A 20,040-nucleotide genomic window follows, 5' to 3' on the forward strand; every position below is an offset into this window, starting at 1 on the left:
ATCCACTGGATTCATGGTTTTTGAGGCCGTAATTCACTGCACAGGAACCCACTGCGCCATCTGTGATATTCAGGTCAATTAAATTTTCACGTCAAGACCTCGTATTCCCATCGTTTTTGTATAGAAGCACATACAACATTTTGTTTACCTTTATCTCGTTCAAATGCGAGTTTATCGATTACCAGAGTGTTCTAAATTGTCGTAAAATTGTCCTGACCCTTTCGTTTCTCATATTAGGGCTTCTAATAATTGTATACGGATTGAAATACAAGAGCTCGACGCCGTTTTGGCTGTGGTCTGGGCTAAGTTAAAAAATTTGTTTCAATAATCCAAATTTTGAAAGTGTAAGACGGTTCGATCCAATATTAAAAATTTTCGATCTAAACTAAAAATTATAAAAATTTGTCCTATTCGAGTCGACTAATTTGAGGGGGGTTTCACTTCACCTTAAGGTGAAGTCAAACACGTCGATTAACTTGATCAACGTCGATACAGAAGATTTTTCTAAATGCCTACGTTGCCGACGTTCGTTTTTATATTGACAGTTTGGTCGAATTATATTGGGTATTGTACCAAATGGCATATTCCACCTGTCGTTTTCGTACAGTAATTATAAAGAAGGGGGTTTCACTTCACCTTAAGTGGTCGCGGAGCGAAGAAGGCACCATAGGTATTTCGATGGGCATTTTCATGCCCTGTTTATGCACTCGTTATGCAGCTAAAGCCGTAAAAGGAGGTCTGGGGTCTCGGTATCTGAACGGGGAAGAAGATGCGTCCCACCATTAAAGCGATCCCCATAAGAGAAACGACTTCGCGTCAAATCTCGACGAGGACCAGGGCGCGGTGTCCTCCACCAGTTAGGGCATTTAGTTAAGGATGCGCCTTGACGCTGATGCATAATTATCGGCGTTGTCCGCCGATCGAAACAGCCCATTAAGGCTGCCCTTATATGTCCATCCGTTAGCAGCCGATCTCTACAATGTACAAAGGGTTCCCAAGGAAAGCCGAACGCCGGCGTAGAGGTTAGAAAATGTTCCTCGGGATATTTAATGTGATATGAAAGGGTCATTCCATATTTATCGGGACGTCGCAATATTTATAAAACATATCCCCAAACGGGATGCACCAAATAACTTTGATCTCTAACGCGTGATTATGGAGGTTCTAATGAAGGTCTTGAAACTCACGAAATTTCATATTTCGAAACGTTTTCTTTTGTTGGTTCCTGTCCGGGATGAATAAACTATATTTTTTTCTTCGAAAAATTTCGCAAGTTTCAAGACCTTTATTAGGACCTCCATAATCACGTGTTAAAGTTTCGAATTATTTGGTACCTCTAGTTAGGAGAAAAGGTGTAGAAGTATTTTGACGCCTCAGATGCCACTCTCATATCACCTTAAGGTGAAGTGAAACACCCTTCAAATCAGTCGATTCGAATACAACACTTTTTTTTAAGGGTATTAGACCAAACTGTCCGAAACTTTGACACATCACTCCTGATCATCTAAGAATTGTCCTGACACATTCAAAATTTGGATTTTTCAAAAGAATTTTTTAACTCAGCCCAGACCAGAAACAAAATGGCGTCGAGCTCTCATATTTCGATCGATATACAATTAGCGAAGGCTCTGATATGAGAATCGAAAAGGTCAGGACAATTTTACGACAATTTAGAACACTTTAATAGTCGATAAACTCACATTTGAACGGGATAAGGGCTAAAAAAGTGTTGTATACGCTTCTATGCTAAAACGATGGTAATACGAGATCTCGGAGTGAAAATTGAATTGACCTGGAAATCACAGATGGCGCAGGGGGTCCCTCCGCAGTCAATTAGGGCTCCAGAAGACATGAATTCAGAGGATTTCTGGAGTTTTACTTCGATTTCTTTATAATTATTGTACGAAAACGACAGGTGGAATATGCCATTTGGTACAATATACAATATAATTCGACCCAGCTGTCAATATAAAAACGAACGTCGGCAATGTAGGCATTTAGAAAAATCTTCTTTGTCGACGTTGATCAAGTTGATCGACGTGTTTCACTTCACCTTAACGACGTCTTTATATTTATACATATATATATTATCTTATGGTATGTAAAATTTATATGGATGCTATAAGGAAGATATATTTCCATGCGAGCAAAGCGGATCGTCGCTTGCCGGAAACTGTTCGCCATGGACGCAACGTTTGGCTTCCATGAGTTGTAGCTTATGCCGCGAGGAAACTTTAAAATTTTCTCGGGATTTCCATTTTTAGTGGGGAACTTTGCAGACATTAATACCGGCCTTCTGCCTTTGGCCGTTGCGATGATTAAACCTGCCTAGTAGAAGCGCCTTCGTTAAGGTGGAAAGTGCCCAAAGTCTACAAATCTGTGGCCAAGAATTTACATTTTTTCCCGCAACTTCCGGTCATCTATATTCTTCACTTTTTAATAGAGTTAGAGGTTAGGGTTTCAAGTTGTACATGCGTTGAAAATTTCAAGCCAGTACTGTCTTTTTTTTTTTTAACGGAATAAAATGAACACTAACCTCACTTTTCGAGAGGAAGAGCGGCCTCCGACAGTAAAGATTCAATGAGGAACTCGCAGCGTATACGGCAATGGAGGCTCGTCAGGTTAATGTCTTTATAATTACGCATCCCCTTTGTCGAGCAGACCGACAAGGTTGGGCCGATTTTTTGCACGAGGGCGTAATGTGTGGTTTCAGAGCATGCGCGCGCAGCTTCTTCGCTTCGGCATTTTTCCGACTATTTCGCGCTCTTCCAAAATGGCCGTCGAATTTCCGGCGGCGAGTTTCACCTCTCGACTTTTAAATCAATCTGGTGAGTTTCGAGTTTCTACGCTTTTCTACGGTAAGCTTCTTGGTTTACGTAATATACGTGAAAAATCTCGGAAAACGCGAAATTACCTAACCTTGATTTCCACTACGACGGAATCCTTCGACTTTTGACTGAATTCCAATTAAAGATGTTCAGTGAACCGTTGATTACCGCAAAGACTCCATGGAGATTCCTGCGGACCTCTCTGGAAATCCCTCCTATCTCTGGGAATCCCTGAATATTTTACATAGAAATTCATATTTCCGCCCGTAGGCAAATCCGAGAAGTTTCCAAGTTAACCGGTTCAGCTTTCTCTGGCTGGAGATTCAAGGGTCGATACCACAAAGCTCAGATACCGTCGTTATTCCCTTTTCCTTTAACCTCGGGATCCGACGAGTATGCACATAGTTCCACTTTAGCCCGCCCCGAAGGGCGCTACCATCGCCGAGGGATTTCCAAAAGCTGGAATTTCTCATCAGAAGAGCAGCCTTGTGCAGTGACGCGTAATTCCAGGTTTTTTTTTTACGTAAAATCAATGTAAAATACCTAACAAATTACACGACACTCTAACCTCACTTTTTCAAAGTGGTCAAAATATAGGAAGATCTAGGCTTTGACGTTTCAGCTTTCCATACATTTCATGAAAAATTTTCAATTTTAGGGAATAGGAACTACGGAAACATAAAGTCCTGTCATGTCATTTACATCACGTATGAAATTTGTTGAGTAAATACCTAGTAATTTACTGTAAAAATAAACCACGTAAATTACCTATGGTATTTAAGGTTAAGTGAAACACGTCGAGGAACTTGATCAACGTCAATAAAGAAGATTTTTCTAAATGGCTGCGTTGCCGACGTTCGTTTTTATATTGACAGCTGGGTCGAATTATATTGTGTATTGTCCCAAATGGCATACTCCACCTGTCGTTTTCGTACAGTAATTATAAAGAGATCGAAGTAAAACTCCAGAAATCCTCTGGATTCATGCTTTCTGGGGCCCTAATTGACTGCAGAGGGACCCCCTGCGCCATCTGTGATTTCCAGGTCAATTAAATTCTCACTCCAAGACCTCGTATTACCATCGTTTTAGCATAGAAGCGCATACAACACTTTTTTTGCCTTTATCCCGTTGAAATGCGAGTTTATCGATTACCAGAGTGTTCTAAATTGTCGTAAAATTGTCCTGACCCTTTCGATTCTCATATCAGAGCCTTCGATAATTGTATTTGATCGAAATATGAGAGCTCGACGGCATTTTAGTTCTGATTTGGGCTGAGTAAATAAATGTAGTTAAAAAATCCAAATTTTGAATGTGTCAGGACAATTCTTAGATGATCAGGAGTGATGTGCCAAAGTTTCGGACAGTTCGGTCTAATGCCCTTAAAAAAAGGTGTTGTATTCGAATCGACTGATTTGAAGGGGGTTTCACTTCACCTTAACTTAGCGAGCTCTGCTCATTTGTCACCAGAAGACGCGCTCCCTAGCGGAGGAATCGGAAACTCACAATCGAGACCGATCGACGCGTCTCGATTTTATTGCCCCGCGTCCGGCGTGGAGTATAAATTGGTCGTAAGTATCGCGAGGCGGGTACTTAGGGAGTAATGTGGTTTAGCCCGAAGCATTTGGCAGAGTCCGGCCCCCCCGGGAACTGGTTCGCAACGCCTCCGGAACCTGTCCGAGGCGCCGACTCGCCCTTCCAGATCACATCGTCGCGATACGTCTTTCGCGATTCGAGAAGGTGCTCGCCGCTCTAATTATCGCCCGACTACCGCGCGCGATAAGTGGCGCCGCGGCGGCGGCAGGAGGAACTTCTCGCTTTGCCCACCGAGCTGCCAATTTGGCGTACTTTCCTCCAGATCTAGAGTTCGGAAATTCTCGGTAACATAAAACTGCAGAAGGTAACTGTGAAACGTACCATAAGTTATTGAGAATTTATGAGAACGTTGATTTCTTTTTAGTTAACAAACCTGGGAGCTGTAAATTGTGGAGGAAGAATTGTGAGGAAAAAATACCGAAGCTGGACAAAGCCATTGGTTGGGCAAACCTCGGATGCGCTAACGACGTAAACCCCTTAATTCGGGTTGATTTAGACCGGCGAATGTCGTGCAATTAAGGCCGGGAGTGCGGTTTCGAATTAAGTCACAGCGTTCCGCCGTTTAGTGACGGTTGTTGGGCACGCGTAACTATTATTTAAGTGGGATTAAGGGCAATTCTGCTGCGCCATTACGCCCTCAAGCCAGGTTATATCGTGCTAACACTAGGTTAACGCCGACTTATGGCTTTTGGAGCTACTCGATAGATTAAGGTGATATGAAAGGGTTACTCCACATGTATGAAACGTCAAAATATTTATAATACTTTTTCAAAATATAGATTATGAACAAAAAGGTCACGGAGAGGAAACTTGGCACTGAAATCACAGATGGCGTAATTAGGGCGTCAAAAACCACGAATCCAGGGTGTTTCTGGTGCTCTACTTCGATTTCTTTACAATTGTTGCACGAAAACGACATAAGGAGTGTGCTATTTAGTACAATGCCCAATATCATTCGACACGGCTGTCGACATAAATACCAACGTCGGCAACGTAGGTATTTGGAAGAATCTCTTTCACCGACATCGATCAAATTTCTCGACGTGTTTCGCTTCACCTTAACGTGAAGTGAAACATCCTTCAAATCAGTCGATTCGAATACAACACTTTTTTTTAAAGGTATTAGACCAAACTGTCCGAAACTTTGACACATCACTCCTGATCATCTAAGAATTGTCCTGACACATTGAAAATTTGGATTTTTCAAAAGAATTTTTTAACTCAGCCCAGACCAGAAACAAAATGGCGTCGATCTCTCATATTTTGATCAGTATACAATTATTGAAGGCTCTGTAATGAGAATCGAAAGGGTCAGGACAATTTTACGACAATTTAGAACACTCTGGTAATCGATAAACTCGCATTTGAACGGGATAAAGACAAAAAAAGTATTGTATGCGCTTCTTTGCTAAAACGATGGTAATACGAGGTCTCGGAGTGAAAATTTAATTGATCTGGAAATCACAGATGGCGCAGGGGGTCCCTCCACAGTCAATTAGGGCCCCAGAAGGCACGAATCCAGAGGATTTCTGGAGTTTTACTTCGATTTCTTTATAATTATTGTACGAAAACGACAGGTGGAATATGCCATTTGGTACAATACACAATATAATTCGACCCACTTGTCAATATAAAATCGAACGTCGTCAACGTAGGCATTTAGAAAAATCTTCTTTATCGACGTTGATCAAGTTCCTCGACGTGTTTCGCTCACCTTAAGGTTACGGGGACTGCAACGCGAATGAAGATTCCCATCACTTTTAAAGAGATCCTAGAAAGTACTTGCAACTTTTGCGCGACCACGTTTGCGTAGCAACGTCCAAGAACTATATTTCGAGCCCGAAGCTCGAGTTTCGCGTCTGGTGGTGCGCTTTGTACACAGCCTTTGGACGTGGGATGGACATCCGCGAGAGCTTGGCAGGGCTCTGAAAGGTAGCGTGTCATTAGGGCGGTCTAGGTACACATACGTCTAGCTAGAGGTGCATGGGCCTCTTCCATCTCCGGCTTGCGAACTAACGAGCCGCCTCCGAAAGGCCCGCCACTTTGTAAGTTGGTGGCTTTGTGAAATCCAAAGTGCCGTGCCCGACTGCCCAACAACGTCCAAGCCATGAAGTAGTATAAGGAGACATAACGCCAATGATCGATTTCACAGAAAGTAGCCCCAGAATCGAGACCCAGGATCTCAGATTATCGCTGATCCAACGACGCGAGCGCCGCTTGCGGTAAACCAGGGAACTTCAATTCTACGTAATCGAAACATTTCCTATCGACGTTAATTACTCGAAATGCTTTTAATTTAGGCAATTAAGGTACGCAAAGCGAAACGATGTATAGAATGTAATGTTTTTAAGGTGAAGTGAAACACGTCGAGGAACTTGATCAACGTCGATAAAGATTTTTCTAAATGCCTACGTTGCCGACGTTCGTTTTATATCGACAGCTATACCGAATTATATTGGGTATTGTACCAAATGGCATACTCCGCCTGTCGTTTTCGTACAATAATTATAAAGAAATCGAAGTAAAACTCTAGAAATCCTCTGGATTCATGCTTTCTGGGGCCCTAATTGACTGCAGAGGGACCCCCTGCGCCATCTGTGATTTCCAGGTCAATTACATTTTCACTCCGAGACCTCGTATTACCATCGTTTTAGCAAAGAAGCGCATACAACACTTTTTTTGCCTTTATGCCGTTCAAATGCGAGTTTATCAATTATCAGAGTGTTCTAAATTGTCGTAAAATTGTCCTGACCCTTTCGATTCTCATATCAGAGCCTTCGCTAATTGTATATCGATCGAAATATGAGAGCTCGACGCCATTTTGGTTCTGGTCTAGACTGAGTTAAAAAATTTGTTTGAAAAATCCAAATTTTGAATGTGTCAGGACAATTCTTAGATGATCAGGAGTGCTGTGTCAAAGTTTCGGACAGTTTGGTCTAATACCCTTAAAAAAACGTGTTGTATTCGAATCGACTGATTTGAAGGGTGTTTCACTTCACCTTAAGGTACGCAAAGCGAAACGATGTATAGAAGGTAATGTTTTTAATGCGATAGAGAGTAGGAAACACGCTAGCTTCTTAATAACGCTTTTTAATTCAAAATTTTTGTTCAGGAGGCGCTCGCAGCGCTTGATCAGAAAAAATGAAGGAAGGTGCAAGGAGGTAAGGTAGAGGTCTTCGGAAATGGAGGCACTCACCACAAGGAGGACACATCGATTTTCGGTGGTGACTCCACCACATCCCAGGAAGCTGCCAATCACTGCCAACCCGCCAGCAACGATGAGTGCATACGCCAGTATCGGGTAGGTGTATGTCGCCATAAGTGATATGTAATTATGCTTCGCCACTACCGTCCAGATTCCGATGCCGCCCACAACTATGCCGGAGAGCTGGGAACAGATATACAATGTGATAACACACGACACCGACGGTTCATATGTGCCCATAATTATGAAAGTGGTCTAAGTCATATATTTTTTGTTTGGAAATTACATTGAATTAATTTCGTTTGAAATAATATGGCGTGAAATAACTGATAAACTCATTTCTTTTTTAATTTTGACTTAGACCACTTTCATAATTATGGGCACATATGCGTGATATCAATTTTCTGGGTTCACTTTGTCCTCCACTCTAAATCTGTTGTTACATGCCCTGTTAAAAAATTATTGTAATGTCATAAAAATTGTAGACATAGTACCCTACGTTTCATATTCTCAAATGAAATTTTTGGTACACGTTATATATCTAGTATACAAGAGTATTAAGGTGATATGATAGGATCATTCTCTGTATATCGATGTGTTAAAACGTTTATAAATAATTTCCTCCAAAAGGAGTGCGACGAATAATTCGAAACTTAACATTTGATTATGGAGGCCATAATGAAAGCCATGGACTGGGAAAATGTCATTGCTCGAAAAAACATATTATTTTTTAGTTCTTGTTCGGGATAAATACATTTCTTTTTTTTCGAAGCATGACACTTTCTGACTTTCAAGATTTTCATAATGACGCGTTAAAGTTGAAAACTATTCGGTGCACCCATTCTGGAGAAGTTGGATAAACATTTTGATATGCATATCTCTCTGGTTCAATAAATTTCTTTTTCTCGGTGCAGCAAAAGGGTGCGGCAGGAAATATTTTCATAAATATTTTACGTAGTTCGAGCGAAGAGTTCCTTTTATTATCGAGTTCCTTTTATTAGTAGACATTAGGTTCTTTCCAAGATGGCCGCCACTCCTCATCGGGACATTTATATCTGTACCAACACGGAGCGTGGAAAATTCCGGTATTTTCATTTGCAGGTGTATATTTTTTTTCGCTCTCGGATCCTCGGATTTAATCCTTTCTCTCTTGCAGGAGATGCAGATGAAGTTATTAGCTTTTACGACCCGGTCCCTCGGCAGACTCGTTCCCCGATCTTCCGATCTTTCGATCTCCATTGCCCGTCCCTACGAGAGTCCCATTCAACCTGGACGCACACTTTCTCGACAATTTTGCATCTCACACTCTGGTAACACCTACACACCAGGAAACTCGTTGCAGTTCACTGCATGCAACCGTGGAGATATTCATAAACCCGAGGGAATACTTTCTTCTCTAACGGCGGCCATTTTTGCAGGACCGTGGAAGCTCTTAAGGTGAAGTGAAACACGTCGAGAAACTTGATCAACGTCGATAAAGAAGATTTTTCTAAATGCCTACGTTGCCGACGTTCGTTTTTATATCGACAGCTGGGTCGAATTATATTGGGTATTGTACCAAATGGCATATTCCACCTGTCGTTTCCGTACAATAATTATAAAGAAATCGAAGTAAAACTCCAGAAATCCTCTGGATTCATGCCTTCTGGGGCCCTAATTGACTGCGGAGGGACCCCTTGCGCCATCTGTGATTTCCAGGTCAATTAAATTTTCACTCCAACACCTCGTATTCCCATCGTTTTAGCAAAGAAGCGCATACAACACTTTTTTTGCCTTTATCCCATTCAAATGCGAGTTTATCGATTACCAGAGTGTTCTAAATTGTCGTAAAATTGTCCTGACCCTTTCGATTCTCATATCAGAGCCTTCGATAATTGTATATCGATCGACATATGAGAGCTCGACGCCATTTTGGTTCTGGTCTGGACTGAGTTAAAAAATTTTTTTGAAAAATCCAAATTTTCAATGTGTCAGGACAATTCTTAGATGATCAGGAGTGATGTGTCAAAGTTTCGAACAGTTTGGTCTAATACCCTTAAAAAAAAGTGTTGTATTCGAATCAACGGATTTGAAGGATGTTTCACTTCACCTTAATTCCCGACTTTTATTCGCCTCTTCGCCACGGATATCATAGCAAATCGGATTTTTCTGTTTGGACTCTTAATAATAATAAATAAACTGTTGTTCAACTAGTTCTCAATCTGCAAAAAGAACCCAAGTCAATTTTACAAGAAGGTCAACCTATTTTCTGAAATACAGCGCACTGTAACAGTTACAACTATGTTTCTTCACTTTTCGCAATTTAAATGAACAGTTGTGTTTTAACTATAGTTTGCAAGTAATAAATAACGAACATTTTGTCTACTTATAGAGTCAAATTTCGCTTCATTTAATGTTAACATTAGTGGATTTTACATGCCCAACGGTGTTTTTTTTTTCGTGATTTGGAATACATATTTGATAATTATACGAACTGAAGGGTTCCATATGTCATTTCAGTAAATTAATGACGAAGAGATCGACGTAAAACTGTCGAAATCCCGTGAATTCATTATTCTAACGTCTGTCTAGGACCAGCGTCGCCATCTGTGACATCTAGCTGCAACTAAATGTTTCCTCTAAAAACACGCGTTAGCCAGGAGACAAGCTCTTGCAATTTGTGAAAGTATTTTCCATATTTTCCCCTCCGATTCTGTAACATTCCATTTATACGGTATTCTAAACTGTTTCTAGGACCTGAAACTCTTCATTTTCGATTCTAAGCCTCCAAGGAGCGTAAAACAGCGAAAACGCGCCCGGACGGCGCCATGTTGGTTCTCGTTCACGATAAAAAAAATATTTTTTTTATGAAATCTGAAATTTCCTCAGTCTCAGGACCTACTTTAGGGCCTCCATATTCACGTGGTAGAATTTCAAACGAATCGGTACACCCAATTCGGAGAATAATTTCCCCAACGATTTGACTTCTCAGATATATATATGTTACCGTGAATGACCGAAATTGGAGAATGTCGACTTTCACCGGTGAATGTCAACAGATACCAAATACGTCGGAGAAAGATCGAATATTTCATTACATTGTTGTACATTCGGACCCTCTCCAGTGTATGTCGACAATCACACACCGGTGAATGTCAACATTTACCGGTGTAAGTCAGAAATAAGGGTATTTAGCAAATTTTTCGGACATACACTAAGCGACTATGTGAATGTTGACATTCACCGGTGAAAGTCGACATTCTCCAGATTTCGGTGTTTCGCTGTAACATATATATATATATATAGGCTGACTCTTTCATATCACCTAAACATTGTCAAATTCTTCAGTTTATCAGCTCTGTTCCTCTCGGTGCATTTTCGCCATCCATACAAGCATGATGTGGAGTGCGACGTGCGTCGGTGGTGAACACTCGACCTGGTATGAGCATGCGTACGTACACACGGATGTACGTACACTCATTTGCGGGGATTGCACCGGCTGGTCGAGATTGTTGGCAAAGTACGTGCCAGCTGGTGCACCGAACGACGACCGGAGCACGCATGCTAATTTCAAGGCTGCAGAGCTTCGAAGTTTATGAGGAGATCTCGCGGACGAAGAGGAGCTCGATCCGGAAGTCGGGAATGTGCCCCGGTACTTGGGGAACGGTTCTTGCAGGACATGGAACAGTTCCTGTGCCTGGGAATATTCGAAGATCAGATATGAAACGCGGGAAGATTTGAAAAAGGAAAATTAAATGAGCAGGACCCTCTCTTAGAGATTTCCTAAAAATTGTTATATGACAATTATATGTTTTAGGTCCGGAAGTCGGGAATGTGCCCTGGTACTTGGGGAACGGTTCTTGCAGGACATGGAACAGTTCCTGTGCCCGGGAATATTCGAAGATGAGATATGAAACGCGGGAAGATTTTTGAAAACGGAAAATTAAATGAGCAGGACACTCTCTTAGAGATTTCCTAAAAATTGTTATATGAGAATTATATGTTTTAGGTCCGGAAGTCGGGAATGTGCCCCGGTACTTGGGGAACGGTTCTTGCAGGACATGGAACAGTTCCTGTGCCCGGGAATATTCGAAGATCAGAGATAAAACGCGGGAAGATTTGAAAAAGGAAAATAAAATGAGTAGGACACTCTCTTAGAGATTTCCTAAAAATTGTTATATGACAATTATATGATGTTTTAGGATAATTTACGGTATTTTAGGATATTTTGATATGATTAGATTCGAAATATAATTACAATTTACGGTATGATAAATATGTTTGATATACAATTGTCACTATAGGCATGAGAATTATATGAGAAATTTTTGATAATTTCGGATATTTTTCCATGACAATCAGATTTTAGGTACGATAATTGTATGATTATTTAGGGTAATCTACGATCCTTTTTTTACTTACAGTTTGCGGGGCACATTTATTGTAGGACATGGAACCGTTCCTTGCATTCAGGGACATTCAAAGGAGTGTTTAACGCCAACCGGAGCGAAAGGAAGATATGAAATATCAAAATGGCGGAGCATTAATCTCAACTATCTAGTAATATGACATGAAGGAGTGAAAAGTAACATGCTAAACAGTTTCATTTATTAATAAGGATTAATTCCAAGTCATCGTAGGTTACTATCTTAAGGTGAAGTGAAACACGTTGAGGAACTTGATCGACGTCGATGAAAAAGATTTTTCTAAATGCCTACGTTGCCGACGTTCGTTTTTATATTGACAGCTGGGTCGAATTATATTGTGTATTGTACCAAATGGCATACTCCACCTGTCGTTTTCGTACAATAATTATAAAGAAATCGAAACAAAACTCCAGAAATCCCCTGGATTCATGCTTTCTGGGGCCCTAATTGACTGCAGAGGGACCCCCTGCGCCATCTGTGATTTCCAGGTCAATTACATTTTCACTCCGAGACCTCGTATTACCATCGTTTTAGCATAGAAGCGCATACAACACTTTGTTTTCCCTTATCCTGTTCAAATGCGAGTTTATCGATTACCAGAGTGTTCTAAATTGTCGTAAAATTGTCCTGACCCTTTCGATTCTCATATCAGAGCCTTCGATAATTATATACTGATCGAAATATGAGAGATCGACGCCATTTTGGTTCTGGTCTNTAATTGTCAACAATGTTTACTGATGAGAACGAGAAAGTTGTATTCGAATCGACTGATTTGAAGGATGTTTCACTTCACCTTAAGAAGGGGGATATTTTGCAAACAGGTGATTTTCAGGGTCCAAGGGGGAGAGAAGGCCCAGGATCGTCAAGGTAAAGGCAGTCCTCTATCCTGGAGGAAAGAGGCATCTCGTCCCTAGCCGAGCTTACGAACTCCCGGTATCTTGCTCCCCTGGCCGAGTGAAATTACTTCCGCTTCCGGGGAACCGGAAGTGCACGTTTATCCGGCCTGCGACGTCGCGGAAGAGAGGACTCAAAGGCGGCCAGCCACTTTTTCCGCGCAAAGCTCTTTTCCGCCCTTGTGACCGAAGAGCCCCGGAAGAGAGGGGCAAAAAGACCCGGACACGCATACGAACGACGTCGTCTCCCCTGGTGGGATATGTCGGCCGTGAAAAACGCCCCGTGATTTCGATGTCTTCGTGGAATGCCCATAAAGAGGGGCCGTCGAGCCCCGAGGACTTTATTTCCCAGGTGAGGCGCTTTTCCCACCGCACCCCGAGGGGCCTCCACGGCCACGTCTCTTCTGGGTCTTCCTTTTCCGCCCACAACTTGGGATTAACGGCGTTCACCACCAAGTGGGGACGATGACTTCNGAGATTCATTTACATATGGAGAAGATATTAAACCGATTTCGTGGTTGGGCTATAAAATGTGTTTCTTGGTCGTTTTGAAAGGATAATGGAATTTATATTTATATGGGTTTTATTTTTACCTGGATCAAAATATGAACAAACACATATATAGGGTTTTTTTATATGGAATTCATTTCTTTCACGAATCTTATTTTTACATGGATTTTATATTTATATGGGTTTTATTTTTATATGGATTTTTTTCTCCAGGTGAGACGTCGTGTCCCACGGGGGATCGCCATGGCTACGTCTCTTCGAGTTCTTCCTTTCCCGCCCACAACTTGGGATTAAGAGATATTTCGGAGTACTTCATTTACATACGGAGAGGATATTAAACTGATTTCGTGGCCTGGGTTATAAAACGTGTTTTTTTTTTTTGTAATTTTTTAAGAACGTCAGGGTGAACAGATTATTATGAACTCATGACGTATCCTACACTGAGGAGGAATTCTCATTTTGAAGTAGTACCAAAGAAGTATTTTGTTAATTCAAAGGATTATTATTTCGCTGAAATAAAGTTAAATGGTCATCATTCCAAAGAAACGTGGCATCCAATTTATACGAGGTCATTTGAGTGAAATAATTATATTCATAATTAACGAAATATTTCATGGGTACTGTTCAAATAAATATTCCTTTGGTTAAATGATTTTTCTTTTTTCTTCTAGCTACATGGGTGGAGAGATTCTTTTTTCGGTGAGACTCGCAAGGGACTTTTGATACGACAAGGGACGCCATTTTCCCGGGCATGATTCCGACACTTTCAGGGACCATTTTTCCAAAAGAAATGGGGCGGTCCCGTCTCCAGGATTTTATTTCCCAGGTGGGGCATCTTTCCCCATGGGGGATCGCTACGGCGATGACGCGGAACAAGCTTCATCCTCCTTATTTTCTCGGTTTCCGCCATGGCGTGGGTGGACGTGAGTACCTTATCTGGATTTCAGGATTTTCAGGATTTTCGGGACTTTCAGGACTTTCCGGATTTTCGAGGGACCAGGTTCGATAAAGTTTTGCTCTTGCTGCAGAAATAATCAAAATAAAACTACTTGCATATATATAATTACATAAAATCTTACAAGTAACCATAGGAAAGTTTTCTTAAGAAAAAATCCTTGCCAAATTTGCAAATGAATTTCTTCCAACAGCCAACAAAATACTGTTGTCCCTATTCAAATTAACGAGCGATATATAATTTTTTGCTGCTGGAAAAGAATATTGCAATTGTGAATAGAATTTAAGTTGCCCAGGTAAAGTAATTGTTTCTATGTTGTCGGTATAACAAGATTGTTGCCGGCTCATTTTCGAGTGTTTGTCAAGTGCACATGTCATTTCTTTTTACGACTGTGAATTCTTTTTCTGCGTATTATTATTTCACCAGGATATCTTCATTCCAAGTGAACCTAACCTAACCTAACCTAACCTAACCTAACCTAACCTAACCTAAATCGTCGCAGATCATCTCTAAAAGCATTTTTCTTGCAGGAGTTTGCACGGTCCCCGTTAGTTAGAGGGAGTTATGTAGTCGACGAGATGTGCTCGGATGGAAATGAGCTCTTTAGGACCTTCTAATTAGGATGTAGATTGTAGATTAGAGATTCTGGCGCTCCGAGAGCCCGGACCCCCCATGGCGATAGAAATTAGTCGGCTGGCGTCGGGGGACGTGCAGGAAACTACTAAAAATAACTCTTCTTGAAACTGTAAATTTTGATTAATCTTCATACATACACGTAATGAGATTAGAAATTGGTATAATCGAAATACTCATTATTTCCAGGTTAAGACTCTTAGTACATGATCTACGCTCAATGATGTCGTCGTGTAAGTAATTCGAAACCTTCTTTAACCTTTTCTCATCCTTTTATTTTTTTTTTCAAGTCCTTAAGGGGTCTTCATCACTTGCATAAAAACGTTATCAAATGAGTGTTCTTTTCAACGGGGTGGCATGATGGAATGTTATAAAATGCTATGTAAAATAATTTAAAAAAGGGTGTAATTCGGATGTTTCTTCAATCCCTTTTATTTTTTCAGGACCAGGTTTTCGAGGTGTTACCGAAATTCGAATTTTGGGTCGAGTTGTTTATTCCTTTCGAGTCCGGAAGTCGTGGATATGGCATGTAAATCCTCATAGAGAGATCCCAGCTCGCCACGTTGTTTGCTCTGTGAAATTAGAATAATTATGTATATTCTCTCGGCGCCTCATCCTTGGTGCAGATCCTCCAGGAACGCTGCTTCGTCCTTCGGGATTATATTCCGAGTAATGTGTCTGGCGTTCCGGCACTGTGAGTGTCCTTTGGGAGTACTTCGAGTACGCAAAGAGGAGTCAACTCCTTCCACCTTTTACTTCCGGGAAAGTCTTGGAAAATTTCGCCCTTGTTAATTCCCTCTGGCACTAGGAAAACTCGACGCAGTACGTGCATTTAAAAGTACTAGGTAATTGTTAATTCTTACCGCATAAAGTGTACTGCACGAAAACACGTTCCAATATCCTTTCATTCCACGTCTAATATCCCTATATTTTTCGTTTATTAATAAATTAAAAGTGACGCGAAGTAAAGTATACGCGTATAAAATTCGTTTAAAAATAATTCCATTATTAATTGTCAACAATGTTTACTGATGAGAACGAGAAATTTTGAATTTAATATTCTTCGCCCGATAATAAGCATTACTTATACTAGAAAATTTATGAAACGTTATTAAGGATTTTTTGTTAAGATACAGTGTATTCTATTTATAATGTGTTTCTTCGGTTGCGATAATTTATAGAGGGCAGTTACACTTTATATTCCGATTTTAACATTTTGTTAGGATTTTCTGGACGAGTCGATGAATTCCTCTCTTCTTGTTGGTGTAAGTCGTAAGAAATGATAGGCGACGTTGCATCTATTAAATATTAATATCGCCCACCTAAGGGGCCTTTATCATCCTCGCCGTGTCGACGGGTTGAAAAAGGCAAAGATTATGCCGAAACAAATTTGTCTACCGACAACGAGGGATGACACCGTTGCATAGGATTCATTGAATCGAGTTTCAAATGCTACCCAGCTCGACTGCATGAAATATTAATGAGAACGAGGATTTTTCAGGCGAGGTTTTCATTCCGGGCGTCGATAAATTTTCATGGATATAAATTCTCTTCGAGATGAATTCTTCTCAAGATGAACTTTCCTCCAGATGAATTTTCTTCAAGATAAGTTTTCCTCGAGATGAATTTTCTTCGATAAATATTTTCCGCTAGATGAATTATCATTGAAATGAATTTCTCTTCGAAATGAATGTTCCTAAAAATCAATTTTCTTTGGGATGATTTTTCCTCGAGATGAATGTTCCATCTTGGATATTTATTGGACCAGGACTCTTTCAAGGACGAAGGGGACGAAGCGAAAAATCGTGTGGGTGGAGGAGATGCGTTGATTCTGATTGCAGCTGCACTCGGACAGATGCAGGCGACATTATGGGCAGCGTTAAAGGCACGCATATGCGACTGCGGTTACGTAGGCATGCGGAGACGCAAACCAGCATCGTATGTCGCATTGTTTGGTGGAAGCGTCCGCAGACTCGGCATAATGCCGCATTATTGTCCTGCCATTGCTGCATTACCGAAGCATATGGTACCGAGCACTGCAATTGGTATGTAAACCTGGATTTTTAGCCGGCGTTTCATAATGGTGACAGTCGGGTATGATGACTAATGGAAGAGCTCGTTAATTCTTTCATAAACGATGGACCCTTAAGATGTCACTATCATACCACCTTAAGGGCGCTCACCACTCCAGCGATTTTGCAGGGCCTCACGGGGGCAACGATTCCGAACGTATTTTTAAACCGATCGAGCTTAACGAGTGCTCATATCGAAGATGAAACGTTGACCTGTGTTTATATGGGAGCGATTTTCGATAAGTGGTCATTATCATATAAAAAAGTGCAACGACATAATTTCAATGCCCTTTTACCTAGGAAGGAGGTGCTCGATCGAAAATCGCTCCCATATAAACACACGTCAACATTTTATCTTTAAAACGAGCACTCGTTGAGCTCGATCGGTTGAGAAATACGCTCAAAATTGTTGTCCCCGTGGAGCACCTTTTTCAGGATTTTCAAGTTTCTCGCGCGGAATTTGGGCATTCCTTAGCAACCGTTGCCGACTCTAGGCAGAGCGTCCAACTTGCGTGTGCGTGCGGCCGTGGGTCACACACGTTTCGGCGCCTAGTCCAGAGGCGTCTAGCCGTTGTGTGAGTTGTATACGTGCAAAATACACACACATTTTTCGCCCGTTGCTAAACACTGCCCATTATGCGTCGCGTCTCCCTCATCCGAGCGAGAGAGTACGTTTTGGTTACCTCCCACCGAATTCGATGCTAATGCCATCTAGCGGTGGAAGTTATCGTCCCCACTTGGTGGTGAACGCCGTTAAGGTGAAGTGAAACATCCTTCAAATCAGTCGATTCGAATACAACACTTTTTTTCAAGGGTATTAGACCAAACTGTCCAAAACTTTGACACATCACTCCTGATCATCTAAGAATTGTCCTCACATTAAAATTTGGATTTTTCAAAAAAATTTTTTTACTCCGTCCAGACCAGAACCAAAATGGCGTCGATCTCTCATATTTCGATCAGTATATAATTATCGAAGGCTCTGATATGAGAATCGAAAGGGTCAGAACAATTTTACGACAATTTAGAACACTTTGATAGTCGATAAACTCACATTTGAACGGGATAAAGGCAAAAAAAGTGTTGTATGCGCTTCTATGCTAAAACGATGGGAATACGAGGTTTTGGCGTGAAAATTTAATTAACCTGGAAATCACAGATGGCGCAGAGGGTCCATCCGCAGTCAATTAGGGCCCCAGAAAGCATGAATCCAGAGGATTTCTGGAGTTTTACTTCGATTTCTTGATATTTATTGTACGAAAACGACAGGTGGAGTATGCCATTTGGTACAATATCCAATATAATTCGACACAGCTGTCAATATAAAAACGAACGTCGGCAATGTAGGCATTTAGAAAAATCTTCTTTATCGACGTCGATCAAGTTCCTCGACGTGTTTCACTTCACCTTAAGGCGACGAATTCCACGAGTGTGAAAAATTTCCTTAGGGCCTCCATATTAACGTGACAAAACTCCAAACAATTCTATGATATCCAGTTCGGAGAAAAGTTACATAAAAGCTTCAGCCCCGAGACGCCACTTTCATCCCACCTTAACCCTTTCAGCGCTATGAACTCATATATACGTTCGACAAAATCGTTCACCATGGGCTATGAACACATATATGGGTTCTCACACACCATTCAAAATGTGGTCAGCCCATAGCATACGTTTAATGTCTCACAACTCAGTGCTGAAAGGGTTAAGGTGATGTGAAAATAACGTGAAAGAGGTCTCGTTTATGGAATTTTTGACCGATTGGAGGGTACCAAGTCGTTTGAAACTTTACAATGCAAACATGGAGGCTATAAGGAAAGTCCTGAAACCCGTGAGATTTCAATTTCTTTAAATTTATTTATAGGCATTTTAGAAATTGTTTGTAAAATATGAAATTTCATGGGTGTCGGGACCTTCCTTATAGCCTCCACATTCACAGTGTAAAGTTTGACACGGTTCGGTAAACACAGTTCGGAGAAAAGTTACATAAACTCCTGAGGTGGCACTTTCATCCCACCTTAATCTTGAGCTATTAGGTGCAGAGGTTGTTCTTCATCCCGGTAGCAACATTTGCTCTTTCCTGTTTTATCCACCAACTGAACGATCTAACTCGACATTGCCTCCCCGAACCCTTCTTTGCGTACTTTGCACTTTACGACGACGACGGCGATGATGTCGACGAGGGGGACTTTATTAGCATTTTATGTGATGTTGTCGCATAAGCGATGAGGTCGTGCCACCTTCTGCAATAACATCAAGACCTTCCCCAGGAAAAGGGCCTCCTTCCGAGAAAAGAGTGGACTGTTAATGATGCCTTCCCCGAGAGCCCATCGTTTCCGAAGAAAATATTTTTTTTTCCAGTGTATTCTTTTAAATAAATAATTTCACATAAATCTTGCCGATAGACGAGATCAGAAAATGGAAACTGGAATTTTATCTAAATATTTTAATCGTCCTGAAGATATTAAATAAATTGCGAAAACTATTTCAAAGCATTCGTTGGTTCGCGATAAAATCGCTTTGGGTGAATTTTCTTTTTCTCTTTTTTTTTTCCAGCAAATTGGAGGAATTTACAAAATCACCATCAAATTTTGCAAATAGACGACGTCAAGAGGTGTGAATAAGAATTTAGTCTGAATTGTTTAATGCTGTGGGAGGGTTTATAATAGTAAAAATGCTTTCGAGCGAAGCACAAAATACTTGTTCGCGAGAAAGAGAAATTTGAGGTTAAGAAAGAAACGCAGCGCTCGATGTAGACGGTGAAAGAGGATTTTTCTCGAGGAAGTTGTACGACTTTTATCGACTAACGAAGGGATCCAAAAGGGAGGCAAGAAGAATACGGGATGGTCGAGAGAAAAGTATATACGCAGAAAAGGAAGAAAGGGGAACGCGATGGCAGAAGTGGTTTCTGGAGAGAGGCCATTTATTAAACGGAAATAGAGAAGATC

The 20,040-nt window shown here is 41.0% G+C and overlaps 1 protein-coding gene across 1 annotated transcript in view; it reads right to left on the minus strand.

Annotated features, from left to right (window-relative positions):
* LOC105697207 (CD151 antigen-like) overlaps positions 1–20,040 on the minus strand; it is a 35,099-nt gene that overhangs the window by 14,447 nt on the left and 612 nt on the right. Inside the window, exon 2 of the mRNA XM_023433835.1 lies at positions 7,618–7,809. Within this exon, the coding sequence (XP_023289603.1) occupies positions 7,618–7,809 (192 nt within the window). The remainder of the gene's footprint in view (positions 1–7,617; positions 7,810–20,040) is intronic.

Source organism: Orussus abietinus, unplaced genomic scaffold, assembly GCF_000612105.2.
Source record: "Orussus abietinus isolate OABI.00-Male unplaced genomic scaffold, Oabi_2.0 scaffold461, whole genome shotgun sequence".
NCBI classification, from domain to species: Eukaryota; Metazoa; Arthropoda; class Insecta; order Hymenoptera; family Orussidae; genus Orussus; species Orussus abietinus.